Source organism: Pteronotus mesoamericanus, unplaced genomic scaffold, assembly GCF_021234165.1.
Source record: "Pteronotus mesoamericanus isolate MK-2021 breed Mesoamerican mustached bat unplaced genomic scaffold, CSHL_Meso_final contig_73, whole genome shotgun sequence".
In the NCBI taxonomy this organism is placed as follows: domain Eukaryota; kingdom Metazoa; phylum Chordata; class Mammalia; order Chiroptera; family Mormoopidae; genus Pteronotus; species Pteronotus mesoamericanus.
In genome coordinates, this window is record NW_026555245.1 from 1,973,290 (window position 1) to 1,987,722 (window position 14,433).

The 14,433-nt window shown below is 44.8% G+C and overlaps 1 protein-coding gene across 2 annotated transcripts in view; it reads right to left on the minus strand.

The window, feature by feature from the left end:
• Positions 1–11,355, minus strand: part of DAPK1 (death associated protein kinase 1) — a 178,058-nt gene extending 166,703 nt beyond the window's left edge. Inside the window, exons 1-2 of one of the 2 annotated variants that reach the window (XM_054582936.1) lie at positions 11,266–11,355; positions 9,798–9,967 (exon numbers count right to left, since the gene is read on the minus strand). In XM_054582936.1, coding sequence (XP_054438911.1) covers positions 9,798–9,859 — 62 coding nt within the window. In that variant the 5' untranslated portion in view covers positions 9,860–9,967; positions 11,266–11,355. Of the gene's footprint in view, positions 1–9,797; positions 9,968–10,810; positions 11,110–11,265 lie in introns of those variants that run through there. The other variant, XM_054582934.1, reaches the window with a different exon arrangement.
• Between the last annotated feature and the right edge of the window lie 3,078 nt (positions 11,356–14,433).

Below are 14,433 nucleotides of genomic sequence, written 5' to 3' on the forward strand. Positions count from 1 at the left end.
CATCTTGATGGAAACTCTTTAACATAAGCTTCTCCTGCACTCTTCCCGTGGCATCCAGGTGGGCTTTGAAAATGGCATTTCCTGAAACCCTGTCTCCAGCAGCTTTCAATGCACAACTAAATTCCTAGCTAATCTGTTTCTCAGGAACTCTAAGAATCATTTACCACACTATCAGGGGGCCGGCTGAGGGAGCCCAGCACATAAGTCAAACCGAGTCCTGGGTTTATGCCAGAATGGGGCAGGGACTCCTTGAAGGGCAGATAGGGTAAACAAAGTCAAATTTGGCAGAATGAGCCCAACCTGCAGGTGGAGCCCGAGATGGGGAGAGAGGGAGAAGAAAGAGAGAAAGGATGGAACTGAGGAGAAGTGAGTCCTCACGCCGTCCCTGGGCTCCCGGGCCAGAACTTGGGCAGAGAAATAAGGAGTGAATGGAGAAGAGGCAGGACCCCAGTGACACAGAATCCTGTTGTACAGTCTCGACCTCTTGCTCTCAGGCATCTGTCTGTTGTGTTTAACAGCCACCACTCCCTGAACACTTACTGTGTGCCTGGTATCCGGCCAAGCGCTTCATTACACACATCCTCTCAACCTTGAGGTGGGTATAATCATTATCCCCATTTTGCAGATGAGAAAAGTGAGTCTCACAGAAGTCAAGTGACTTTGCCAAAGTAACAGAAGGTGCATTGTGGAGTCAGGAGTTTAAGTTCAAACTCTCAACATACTCTCACCTCTGGATAGTAATCTTCATAAGGCAAATAAACAAGGCCTAGTACTGTGTGCTTCCATTACTCCCACCCAAACGTAAGAGACACAAAAAGCCATGTTCTCTTACTTGCAGAAAACTTGCAATCCCTAGGGAGAGCCAAGAATCACAGGCAAAACCCAATTGTAAAAGAATACAAAGTGGCCAGTTACTTAATCCAAATTGTTAAGGAAAGAAGGAGCTAAGAGAAGAGCCTTTCTGACGCACATGCCCGGGAGGCGGCTGGGGGTTGAAATTGTTGAAATTGGCCGAGTCATTGTATTTGCTTATTTCTCCCCGTTAAAATTTCTCTCTAACGAAGATAATTTTTCAAAATTATCTGCATTAAAGAGAATGTTGCTTCTGCAAATGAGGCCTGCAAAGGCTGGTCCACATTAGTTAGTAATAGTCGTAAAACAGGATATATTCATTCAGTGCCCGAATCACATTTAGCAAAACTGAGGGACTTCCGCACCACTGCTGGGCTTACCGCGCCTGTCCATGGCTATGTTTGCGTGCATACCTATCTCTCTGTGCCAAAGGAGGGCTGGGGAGGAAAGCACATACTGATAACACTTTATCCTGGAAAAGATTCCACTTGTACTAATTCACTTCCTCTCCCAAAAACTGAGTCACTGCCTGAAGCTCTACGTGAGGGGGAATACAGGATGGTGCTTGGAGCAAACCCCTCCCAACTTTCAATGGAAAGACTGTTAATAACTCCCATCTATCCTGAAGCATGTTTGAATTACAGTACAAAGGAATACCAAGATCATAGCCCCTACTAGTCATCTTATAGGTTCACCACCAAGTGGGATGACAGCTGAGGATTCCACTTCATTCCAATTGCACAATGTGGAAAAAGTGACATCAGGGAGAAAAAAAGAGCAGCAATACCTTAAGTCAGCCAGGCCTGGGCCTGCGCACGCTGGTGTAGAAGCAGCACTTGTCTGCAGAGCAGAGTAACCAGCCAGGAAATGGGCTACTCTAAACTGTGGGGGGGCGGGGGGGGAGGAAACAAACCCCTGATTATTTGAAGCCAGAGGAGGTGCTGAGGACCAACTTGGTGCAAGTTTCCGGCTTCACTAACAGCGGTTCACATGCTGATCCTGGAAACCTCGAGTGGCAAAGATAACACTTAGAAAGACAACTTTCTATATTCACGTGCCAGGTGTACAGTTGAGATTCCTGGCAGGCTCTGCTTTCAATTATACTGATTTATATACCAATAAAAGAGTATTTGTAAGGTAGCAAACAACCTCTTTGAGCTTTTTGGCTTGCCAAATTTCTAAGGACAGCTCCCCTGCATACCATGTGCAATTTGATGTCTCAAACTTCAGCAGTGAGCTGTTAAAAGTCTGTTCTCTATAGCATCCATATATCCACAGTGCCTTGCTTTGTTTTTGTAAAGCAAAGCAGCTTGTAACTCCCAGCCTATTAAATATTACACTCCAAAGGTTGCAGCCTTTCATCACTTTCCCAGAGATACACATTTCCGCTGCTTACCCATAAACCACAGATGGCAAAAGAAAAAAGAAAAAAATACTGAGCTCTACACAGATTTAGAAGAACTTCTCAGAGGAGAACAGGAACATCAGAACTGAAATCAGCACCAAGTACTGACCTCTTCTCGCCCAAGCCACCCTCTTTGTCCCAGCATACCCCTCTGTCACTTTTTCCTGCATCACCTAAGTCACAGCTACCTTCCTGCATATGCAGCCTGGTCACAAACAGACGTATGATTTGCCAGGCAGACACAGAGATAGGAAACTCAGGAAAATCTAATCCTTTTGATTAAGGGACCAACAGGGGGCAGGGCATTGATTATTTCCCTATATTGCTTTTCCAACTAGAAAATTCTATCCTGGGGGGCCAGGAACAAGAGCATGAAAGATTAAAGTAAAGGCTTAAAAATCCTGCCATTCTTTTTAAGTTAAAAAGGGAAAGTTTACATAGTTTCAAAAGTACCATTTTCTAACAATGGATTGTAGAAAGAACTATTCAAATACGGGGAAAAATGGAAATCAGCTCCTTCCTTGAAGGTGAAAACTTACTGTATCAACTGTACTTGAGATATTTAAAAACCAGCCCCTTCATCACATTACAGCTTAATAAGAATAATCGGACAGTTATGACAGCAAAAAAACAAAAACAAAACAAAAACAAAACACTGTGTCCCAAAAGAGTCCATATTCAGAGCCCAATTTCCCAGCCAAAAACCACCAGGCTTATGACTATAAGCACTATCGATATAAACTTTTTAAACACCAGCGATCAGAAGTTGATAGCATTCATTTGTTCAAACGTTATGTTTTTCATCCAGAGTTGAATGTGTCATAAAGAAAAAAAAAATCAACAACATTCTCCCTTTCCCCTCCCCATTCTGAAGTCTCTGAACATACTTTAAGTTACTGAATAAAATTTCTCAAGTTCACAATAGAAATGTGGACAAGTAGAACATAAGGGGAAAACCCCACAGTCATTTCTCAGAGGACAGCAACATTATACTTAAATGACCACAGTGTAATCTGTAAGGCACACTAGCTCTCAACGTCACCAGAAAAAGACAGAAGTGATAAACAAGAGTCACTAAAGATCACGCTTGTCAGCTATCACCAGAGATTAGTTACTAGCACATGACCGTTTTGTTTTGGACTGGGACTGAAAAAGACACAAACTGTTATGTTTTAGACTTCTTCATTATAAAAACCCTCCTAGCACATTAAACCTAGAACTGGGGTACAACCATACTTCTTGTTTTACCTAAGGAAAATTTACCAGTTAGGCAAAGCTATTTTAAACCCCTCCTCGTTAGATGATGTAGAAAAACCAAATATTAATCTTTCCCCCACCCCACTGCATATTTAAAGGGACTCACTTAGAATGTGGACAAAGTGATAAATTGAATTATAAATAATTATAGTGCCAGGTAATCTCCTTCAAGGCTGAGAGACAATGCATTCTGTTTTAATAATCTACCACAACAAACCAAAGCAAAACAATTAAGTATTAACCTCTCACAGAGTCTCTAAGAATCACACACCTGCCTTACACCAGACAACTAGTGCCGCTTAATGGAAGGAGAAACTGTTCCTTAGGGGGTGGCCTACGAGGCGGGGCCAAGACTCTTACACATTACATCACTTAAAGGTTAAATAATAATAAAAGTGTCCTGTGGACTTTCTGAAAAGCTAAACTATTAACTCTGGGACCTGGGTAAAATTATGCCACACACTAATACCATTCATAACTGGGACACAAGCCATTTGGAAAAAGAAAGAAGATCCCATGTGTAGTAAAGTGGCCGTGTGAGTTCAGAGGTCAAAGGGTCAGCCTCAGCTGGGGTAAAAATGAAAACTTTCTGTGAAATGGTATGAGTTATTTGTAATCATCCTCTACAATGCAGATGTTAAAATGGCTGCCCAAATCGCCTCTCTTTAAGAGCAACTTTATTTGGATTCCAAAAAGAAAAATTGCCAAATCATAAGTAGTGCAGAGAACAAAATGAAATGGCCTGCCTAGGGTTGGTTCTGAGTCCATTTCTTGGTACCCGCTAAGCAGCTGCCTTGAGAAAGACACCTGACCTGTCTAAGCGTCCATTGGATGAAAGGAGAAGGAAATATGCTGATCACACCAGCTTCTTCTAGGCCTAGATGCCTAGGGGTCTCTGGGTGGCTTTCGCCAACAGAAGCTCCTTGTGCCAAACCCCCTCCCCATCCCCCGCCACTAGTAGAAGGCTTTTTATTTTTTTGGTGAGAAATAAATTTCTACTAAGGAGAGACTTCCTGGTATTTTCTCTTTGAAATTGGGGAGCACAGACCCACGAGTTGACCAGTAAGATCAACATGCCTGGTTAGATCAGGTACACATAGCAGTTGACTAGAATTAAGGGTGAACGTTTCTAATGTTCATAACACATACCCCAGCAGGAAACCAGGGCAGACAAAGTAATCTTGATCCTGTGACTCAAATGGCTTAGACCACACCATCTCCCAAGGAAACCAACACCACACATTTGTGCCTCACCCCCCAAGTGGCTTCCTTCCCCTCACCCCACTGGGAAGGAAAGGGTCTCTGCCTTTAAGGACTTACAACTTTGTTGGAGACCAGACGACAAGTCTGACAATGTCACCTCTCCAGACACAATCCCTGTATGTAATTACCGAAATTCATTTGAGCATCCATCTGCGTAAGCTTCTTGTGGGTTTTTCACAATTTTGCAGGGGTGTGACGGTGTTATCAGGCCTTTAGGTAGCTAAGGGGCTGAGTAAGAGACAAGCTTAAGATAAAGAACACGGAGAGACTGAGAAGTCAGCCTCAATGTTCTTTGGTTTCTCCGTCAATGAGACTCTTGACCCCTTAGAGTCCTAGCCTCATGGAACCTATATTCTGCCCATGAGTGGTCCAGAGACACATCCACAGTGCTAGCAAGCAAGCATTCAGCCAAAGTGTCACCCGCTGCCATTACCATGCCCTCCCTTCACACCCTAGACGACCATTATTAGACCTTCCTAAAATGCGGAGAATTTAACAATCGCTGTTACCTCTAATACACATATTCGAACTTTATCTTTCTAAAACCTGGCAGCCTTTCTAATCAGAGGAAAGTTCTGACGGCCCACGGGAGCAGAAAGGCAAAGAGAGAAATCACATCCAGCCCAGTTGCCCAGGATCCTCTCACTGGTCGGCCTCGTGGGCCTGCGTTTCCCACACGGGGAAGTCTCTCTGTCCATCCGCACAGGGATGCCCGCGTTCTTGGGGCTCACTCCTGCAGTTCACAGTAACCCAGCGGAAAGGTGTACTCGGACTGTCAGGGCTTCTTAGCCATTCTTGGCTTCAATTACAATGCCTATGGATTTTTATGCCAACATGAAAATGTTTTAAATTTGAATTACTAGCTTCTAGCAACCCTCCAAACCAACGTAAAATATTTAATGCTCCATCTTAGTTTGTTTAAACTGATCTTCTGTCTGGAAATTTTGGCTGCTGTGCACAGTAGTGTCCAGTCCCAGAGAAAGCAAAAGCAAAGAAGCTTTTATTTCTATGAGCTGCAGCCTTTCATGCCTAAGTTCATCTCCACCAGAGTCATCATTTATTGAGATGTGTGTGCTTTACACATATTAATCCATTCATTTAATCAGCAAGCATTTATTGAGCACCTACTGTCACACATTTAATTAGGCATTAGAGATAAAAATGATATGCAAGTCCAAGGTCACAACTCTGTGACAACCTGTGGGGAAAGCAGATAATCAAATAACCAATGATTATGCAATGTGGTAAATACTGTGATAGGAAAAACAGGTTATTAAAAATAATCGTAGGCAGTGACTCTGTGTCAGATGTTCGTAGCCACTGTCTCTAATTCTAACAACATCCTGCAGAAGTAGGTGTCTCCCCACTTTCCAAATGAGTGTGCTGTAGCTGAACCATAATGCACACTGCCTCTCTACTGGCGTCAGCATCTGCGTCACCATTGCATCTTAAATCCTCATCCTGGTCTCAACATTGCACCTGCCAATCTGCTTAACTCATTCAGACATCAATCAAATTTTGCCTGGTATCATGCAGCACACTGCACACCCTGGGGAGAAAAGACCACCCGAAAGAACTTTGAAGCTAGCTACAAGGACACTAATGACACAAAGCAAGGGTGGGGCATGACCCAGGGAAGTCTGTGGTCATGGACCAGCGGAGTACTTCAGACAGTGTCATTTGGCTCCTAAAAGGGAGAAAGCATCGCGGAGGCATTTATTCAGGAGGTGGGACCCAGGTCTTAAGATCATGTAAGGTCAGGGAGCACAACAGGGAAGAAGTCCAGGCCCTCAGGAAAGCAGTCTTCAGAGAGGTGCCCAGAAAGCTCACAGGTTAGGCTGAACCACAGCCAAGTGTGTAACCGGAGCCCAGTGGTGGGGTAAGCCAGCCTGCAGTTGCCCCAAGTGCCAACTGATAAGAGACGCTAAGGCAACCTGGGGCTGTGAAACAACTCAAGTATAACAGCAGATGGAGAAATCTGCTTTTATAAAACCTCCTCCCATTGACCACTACATGTGATGGAAGCAGTTCTTTGTTCCGCCTCCTGGGATAGAGGGGGAGACCCCAAAGGGCCTGCTGGAGTCAATACAGATGGTCCCTGAATAGTCCTCTAAAGATGATGTCCGTTCACAAAATGGACTTGTTTCTACTCTGAAGGCGTGCAAGTGCGAGGCCAGAGAGAGGTGCATTACTGAGAATCAGAGTGGAGAGGCCCGGTGCTGGGTGCGATGGGCCTCCCCATGCCTCTTTTCCCACAGGGCCCCCGTTCCCCAAATTGGTCAGCAGATCCTAAAAGAATATTGAATTGCAGGCCAAGTTATTAGCCTGCTTGGAACGCCCACCTGTCTTGGCCAGTCCTGCAGACGATATCTATATTTGTTTAACTCTTTACTGCTGATAAAATACTTTTACATGTGTTAGATGACTTGACTTTCATAACAGCCATGAAATAATCACTAGGCCTCAAATTTTTCAGATGAAGATGCTGAGGGTCAAGAGAGGGTGACCTGTTCAAGGTTATAAAGCTAGCAAGCTGCAGAGCTGATTTTGGAGCAGGATATCTGTCCAGTGGTCTGTCTGCTGTATCACTACAGCCACAATCATACTTTATAAAGTTCTTTAGAGTTCAAAGCAAGCTTTTACAGCAGTCTGGGGCAGTACAAGCAGACACACACTAACATACATAGACAGACAGACAGAGAGACACTGACACACAGACACACCCACACACTCATCCTCCTACATACATACCCTCTGCTTCTCTAAAAGTAAAATAACAATAATAATATTCTACTTTTTTTAAAAAACCTATCTTTTCTCCTCTAGCTGTGGACCTTCTCTTAGTACATTTATAAGGTAAGTGAGTAGCTATTATTTAGATGACTGAGAATTATAGTATGTACGGTCTTAAATCCTAGATGTTGGTCTGTCTGTAATTCACTGCTTAGGACAATCTTGCTCTTGTGTTAAATATCTGCTCATTTCAATTTTCTGCCACGAAACTCCTGCCTCCACTTCCAATCTTCTCTCAGAGACACAGGAGGCAGCACCTTTCCTCCTTGGCTCCCATACGTCAGGACTTATTTTCAGTAAGTGGCTATTTGCAAGGCAGACATAAAAACCATTGGACTTGAAAAAAACTTCAAAGAACCAACCATTTAACCCATTTTTAGGCAAAATCAAAAGAAATAGCAGCTACATGGGCACGTATACTTTCCTTAAAAAAACACCACCCAACTCTCAGTTTTTCAGAGCACTTCTTTCAAAGTCGCAGGTCACAGAAATTAAATGATTCAAGAAAAAAATTGTCAATTACTCTTGGACAGTGGGGAGAAAGGCATACACAGAAATGTAAACAGAGCTGAAACCAAAGGGAAATGCTAGTGACAGATCCACACACCATTCTCCAGTGCAGGTGCAAAGGGCTTGTCATCACAGCCCCAAGATAAAGATCACAAACTCCCCGTGCCAGCCACAGGGAGGCCTCTTTTTTTTCTTCGTTCTCATTATACATAACTCTACCAAAAGATCTTAATGAAAATAAGGTCAATGTACGCAATCTATAAAGCCATCATCTCACCGAATTTTAATCCTCTCTTTATAAGAGAATTTATATAATCAGGCCACACTGCACAAACAGAATTAATATACCTATTTTCCCACTGTCCCTCTATATCCAAAGGAAAACTCCATATGTCATTCATCTTGCTGAAAACCACAGGGATAAAGTAATTTATTTCTAGGGAAACCAAGTATTTTGACCACATACTCGTAAACTTTAAACATATCCATGAAACATGATTTCTGAGAGCTTTCCTTCTGATTTCCCGACTCAGTAAATCTCCAATACAAGAGTATGCAACTCCAAAGCCAGTGATGTCCTCAGTCAATACCAAACATAAACAGAGAGATGCTGTTACCACAACTTTTAAAAAGTTGCTTGCATTCTGCACTATTTTTTGAACTCGATAAAAATTTAATTAAACTTAACTTCATAATTCTCATTCGGTAATCTAGGGTGTGGTGTCAGTAAATTTCCTTTTCACGAAAGGGAACCAAGGCATCAGGACATCAGGTGTATGTAGAAAAATACATATTTTGATAACAAATCTAAGTTAATACATACTTTTTTTGTTTGTTTGTTTAAAGATCCCTTTGCCTACTTTACTCATAATACAAATACACTGTAGTCAAATTTCTTATGTAGAATTTAAATTCAGGTGTCAAAACAGGGGGTTTCTGCTTAAGTTAGACAGGGCTCAACACATTCTGTCAAAAACTCAGTCAAGGGGAAAACAATCCAGGCTTTGGATGACCCCAAAGAAATCATTCTTTGTCCACCTAGGAACTGAAAGACTTTACGCTCAGAATCACAACTCTCATAGCAATAGGATAGGCTCTGAAGCCAGAGAGCCATATTAGACTCTCACTCATTGATTTGTTAAAAATTTAACATTAGGAATGAAACCAAAGCCACCACTAACACCCACTGCGTAATTAAATTCCTGGTTTGAGTCAGTTTCAAAATCTAAGCCTGACATCAACATCTGGCAAGTCTCCAATATACGGCATAATACTTGGGCATGTTACTCTGAAAATTCAGAAGGAAAGAATGAAGACTTAAAAAGCCTATTACTAACTTTGTATTCTCTGTTTAAATCACGCAGAAGAGCTAACTCCAGTTGCAATTATATCTTAGCGTTTGCCTCCTCCTTTCATAAGGCAAAAGCTGAATAGAGTACTGCAGACAATTCAATCTGTTCTTGTCCAGGGGTCTTGATCAATACTTTGCATCATCATCTAACGCTGGAACTGCCTCTCCACCCCCAGATCCTTGGAGTTTGTGGTTTATTTCTGGTCCCCAGCCCTCACTGGGTAACTCGTTTCTCTACAATTTGCGAAATCTCCTGCACGGATGAGGGAGACGCCTGATTCAAACTGAATTTGTTCACCGCCCACTGCCCCCAACAGTATGCATTCCCACAATCCAGTAGCGAGCGCCTCTAAGAACCCCCTGTACCTGCCAAGTTCCTCGCCGGTGTCGTAGTAATCATCCACGTTTTCCTGCCTGAACACGGTCATGATAAACTGTCACGCCTCACCAAAGCCCAGCGCACTTCAGCTCCGCTTCCCAAACCATCACCACCGCTCCTGCGCCTCCATGGGCTCCTCATGCATCAGTTTCCAGTCCTTTGGGGGGAGGGGGAGAGGCAATTAAGACTAATAAAATGACAGCCTAAAAAGGAAGTAAACCTACCCTGGTCTAAGACCTGCCCGCTGAAGACCACTTCTCCGGAGCTGCCCCTCCCACCAGGCAGGCAGGAGCACCCTTTGTTAAAACAGGGCCAGGGACACCCCTATGCCCCCATCGCCAGCGCGCTTGGGGCTGGGCACAAACGCACCCCAAGGTCCGCGTCCCCGAAAGCAGGGGGCTCTGCACTAATAAGAACCAGCTCCGGAAGTGACTGGCCTCCCCTTTTCTCTGCACACACGCCCACCCAGCTCCCCAACCACCTCCAGGGGCGCCGCAGAAGAATGAAGCCCTAGCCCGGGCTGAACGCGCCTGGCTGGAAGCATCACTCTCCAACATGCAGCAGCGGTGCTGCCCCCGCGCCACCTCCCGTCTCCCGCACCTCCGCGGCTACCCCCTTTCCTCCTTCCAGCCAGGCAGTCCCTAGAGGCACATTCCTGGCGATTCCCGCTGCGTTACCCCGCCGACCCGGCGTGCGGCCGCCCGGGGGAGCAGGGGAGGGAAGGGAGCGGCCGAGGGAGGCGCGGCCGCCCGCTTACTGGTCTCCGCGCCCTGACACAAAGCGCTCGGCCCGGCCCGCGCCACCTGTTCCCACCCAGCCCGCGGGACTGGGGGCTCCTCCTGGCTGCGATCCCACTTCTCCCCGCAGCCAAGTTTCCCCGCCTTGGCCTTCTCGGTGGCCCGGGGCGCTGCCCCGGCAAACCTCGCCGCGCTGCGGCCGCGAAAGCAAGAGCAGGCGTCGGGGCCCTGGAAGACCCGGGGGACTGCGCGCGGTCACTTACCCGGGCGCCCGGGAGCTGCCCGGGTCCCTCCGTAGCGCTGCTGGAGGCCGACCGCAGGCGCCAGCGCCGGATACGAGCCGGGCGGCGGCAGGAGCGCAGGGAGGGAGCGAGTCGGGAGCGCGGATCTCGTGCGTCCGCCCCGGCGTCTGCTCAACCGGGCTCTCCCACTCCGGCTCCGGAGCAGCCCTTCGGCTCCTCGCCGGCTTCCGGGCGGAGGGCGGCCCGCAAACGACCAATGGGGACCCCGCGGGCGGGCTAGCGGCTCGGCCCACCCACCTCCAAGCTCTCTGGCCCGGCCAGCGCTGCGGTTTGTGAGCGGCGCTCCCGACTCCTCTCTGCTCAGTGCTTCGGACTCGCTGGCGCGCTCTACCGCGCACACCCTGCACACACCCACTCACCCCACACCCACGCCGTGAGGGGACTGAGCGCAGCCGCGCGCAACGTGGGCGCCCCACCTGTGACACGTCGCTACCCTGCCCCCTTCCGCTGGGTTCCAGAGAAACGAGATCCCTGCGTCCCACAAAAGTGCTTGATCGCCGGCTGTGTGCCAAGAACGGTGCTCGCCAAGAGAAAATCACCAAGACCAAAAAAATACATTTAAAAAATCCTGCCCCCGTGAAATTTACATTCTTGTGGAGAAGATGTAAGCAAATAAATAAGATCTGTTTTCAAGATATCATTGCTATTAAGGCAATACAACATGATAATGGGATAGAGAATGGCGGGGAATGGGCTGCATTAGATGGAGCTCCTCTCCGGAATAGGTGCTTTGAGCTGATACCAACTATAAGAAGGTGTGCAACCAGAAAAAAATAGGTCGAGGTCTGAGGCCCAATGAAGCAACAGAAACCAAGGGTGTATGTGTGCAATATTGGCTATTGATGAGTTGAAATGTGGTGAGTCCCAAATAAGGTGCGCAGTGTGAAGTACACGCTGGATTCCATGACAGTATGGAAATAAGAATAAAAAAAAAATCTCATAAATACTTTTATATTAACTATAAGTTCAAATGATAGTATTTCAGATATATTGGGTTAAATAAATGATATTGTTAAAATTAATTAAATTTTTTTTTAAATATGGCTATTAGAAAATATAAAAGCACCAGTGTGGCTGGTGTTATATTTCATTGAGCTGAGCTAGCCTACACACAGAACCCATATCTAGTGGAGACCCCTTATCCATTCTCTGGACTTCTTACCCCATGTTTCCACCAGGCCTTTGGATGGGGGAAGCAGAAAGGATGGTTCCCCCACAGGGACTGCTAGGGATCCCCAGAGAAAAGCCCCCATAGGGACATTTACCATTCTGCCTAGAATAACAAAAACTGACCTGTGAGATCTCTGAGATTTCAGATTCACAGCATTGTTTACATTCCCGGATTTTCTAAAATGGAATGATTTAAACTCTCTTCGATTCAACAGAAATGTTCAACCTTAGAGATTTTGATCTCTTGGGGGAATAAAAAAAAGCCCCCCACACTTTGTCACACCCTTCTCTTAGAGAATTGTTCATTTCATGGCTCACAAGAAGAGCACATGTTCATGAGACAGAATCTAGGGAAGGTTCTAAATTGGGAGGTTGTATGTATCTAAGTGCTGGGTTTAAGAATTAATACAAAAGGACATAGGAAGGTGAGAAATAGTCAAAAATAACAAAAAAAGTGATTCATCTGGGGGAAATGTAAATGAATACATCTGTTTGGGGGGAAATGAAAACACAGATGCTTGTGAGAAACTTGGAAAGTGCTTATGGATCGCTGCTTTATGGATATTTTTTTCCTGCACAATAAACGTGTGTGTGTGTTTTTCAAGGCAATGAAAAGTAGTGGCTCCGTTTGGGCACTAGCATGTTTTCCCTACCCTATTTGGCATGCTGATCATAGGAGATTTTCTGGGCTTGTGAAAAAGAGCTTGGACTTGGGAATCACAAAATTGGATCTAATATTGGTGGAACCATTTCACAGCTGAATGACCTTGGTTTTGTCACCTTACTTACTTCTGAGCTTCATGTCTGTGCTAATTTAGGAAAGCATTTTAGACAAGGAAAATGTGGTAATTGAAAAACATACCCAAAAACTCAGTCAAGAAGTAGATTCTACTTCCCCTTCCCATGAATAAGAGTTGGCCTTACTGGCTTGCTTCTAAGAAAATGTGGTAGAAGCGACACAATATAATGTCCTTCAAGGCTAGGTCATAGGTGTTAGAGTTTCTATCTGTCTGCCTGTCTGCCTGTCTCTTTCTCTCGCTTTTGAACATATAATTTCTTGCTCTCTCCGCTCACCCTGGAAGTCTTCAGCTGCCATGTTTACCCAGGAGCTCCTGAGTGGAGAGATCACAGGAAGAGAGAAAGAAGCCAGCTGTTCCAGCCCTACCCCCAACCTCAGCTATTTATGCCATTACAGCCCAAGTTCTGTGAGCAGAATAAATGATTGTTATTGTTTTACTTCATTATTTTTGGGTGGTTTGTTACACACCAGTAGATAACTTATAAGAAAATAAGAAAACCTAACTTGTAACATGTATCAGGCTCCAGGCCAACTAAATTTTTCTCTCACTTAATCATCAGATAACTCTATAAATGAGTTGTTTTTCCACTTTCTACTTAAACTTCTTAGTCTCAGTTACATGACCTGCAAAATGGCAACAATAATAGACCCTTGCATATTCCTCAGAGTTGATGGAAGAATCTAAAGAGATAATGCATGAAACAAGACTTTGTACGTTATAAAATACACAGAATGTTGGGATTCCATTTTCCATCATGTTCCAAGCAAGAAAGGCTCTAAGGGACAACTCTCAGATTGAAGACAATAATGCAATAGCCCTGAAATCATGAGATTCAAGCTGTAAAGGATTTCCATGAAAATAACAGAAGATGCGGGTGATATATTATGGTTATCATGGTGATAGTATTTAAAAGAGACTCAAACATAGATTTTAGAACATTATTTTATATCTGTTATTAGTCAGGGTAAGACACCTACTGCTGTAAAACCCAACAATATCAGGAGTTTGACACATTCAAGGATTATCTCTTGCTCTCAGCACAGATGTTTGCAGGGGATAGAGAGAGGGCTCCACTCTCCATAGTATTCAGGGACCTTGGTTTTGCCCTGTAATGGATCCATGGACCCTCATTACATCTGAGTTTCTCAGTTGGTCGTTTTCATGTATTGGCTGGTGAGAGAAGAGAGAATCCAAGCTGCTCCAGAGGTCAGGTTAGAAGTCTAAGGCTTAAACATTTGCAGGAGACGAGGTGTTCTAAGAGCAATCAAAGTGAACCACATTAGCCCAGGTCACCTTTGGGTTACTTTTTAATAACATACCTTTGGCTTTTATTAAGGATTAATATTTTTAAATGGCTCCATGAGAAAGTTTCTGCACCTGTGGTTTTCCTGTTCAAGATAATGCCCATTATGAGCCTGAGTAGCTCCTGTATAGGCAATCCCATGACTGATTTCAATTCCTCCCAGCACTGAGTGCTAAGAGAACTTGCCTCTCCTAACCAAATGATGTTTCTTTTTTTGTCAAACAATGAAAATTATAGAGCTCACTCTGCTCTCCATTTCCCCCTGGATTCCAGAAAGTCCAAGCTCAGAAAGTATAGTCCTTCAAGCAACA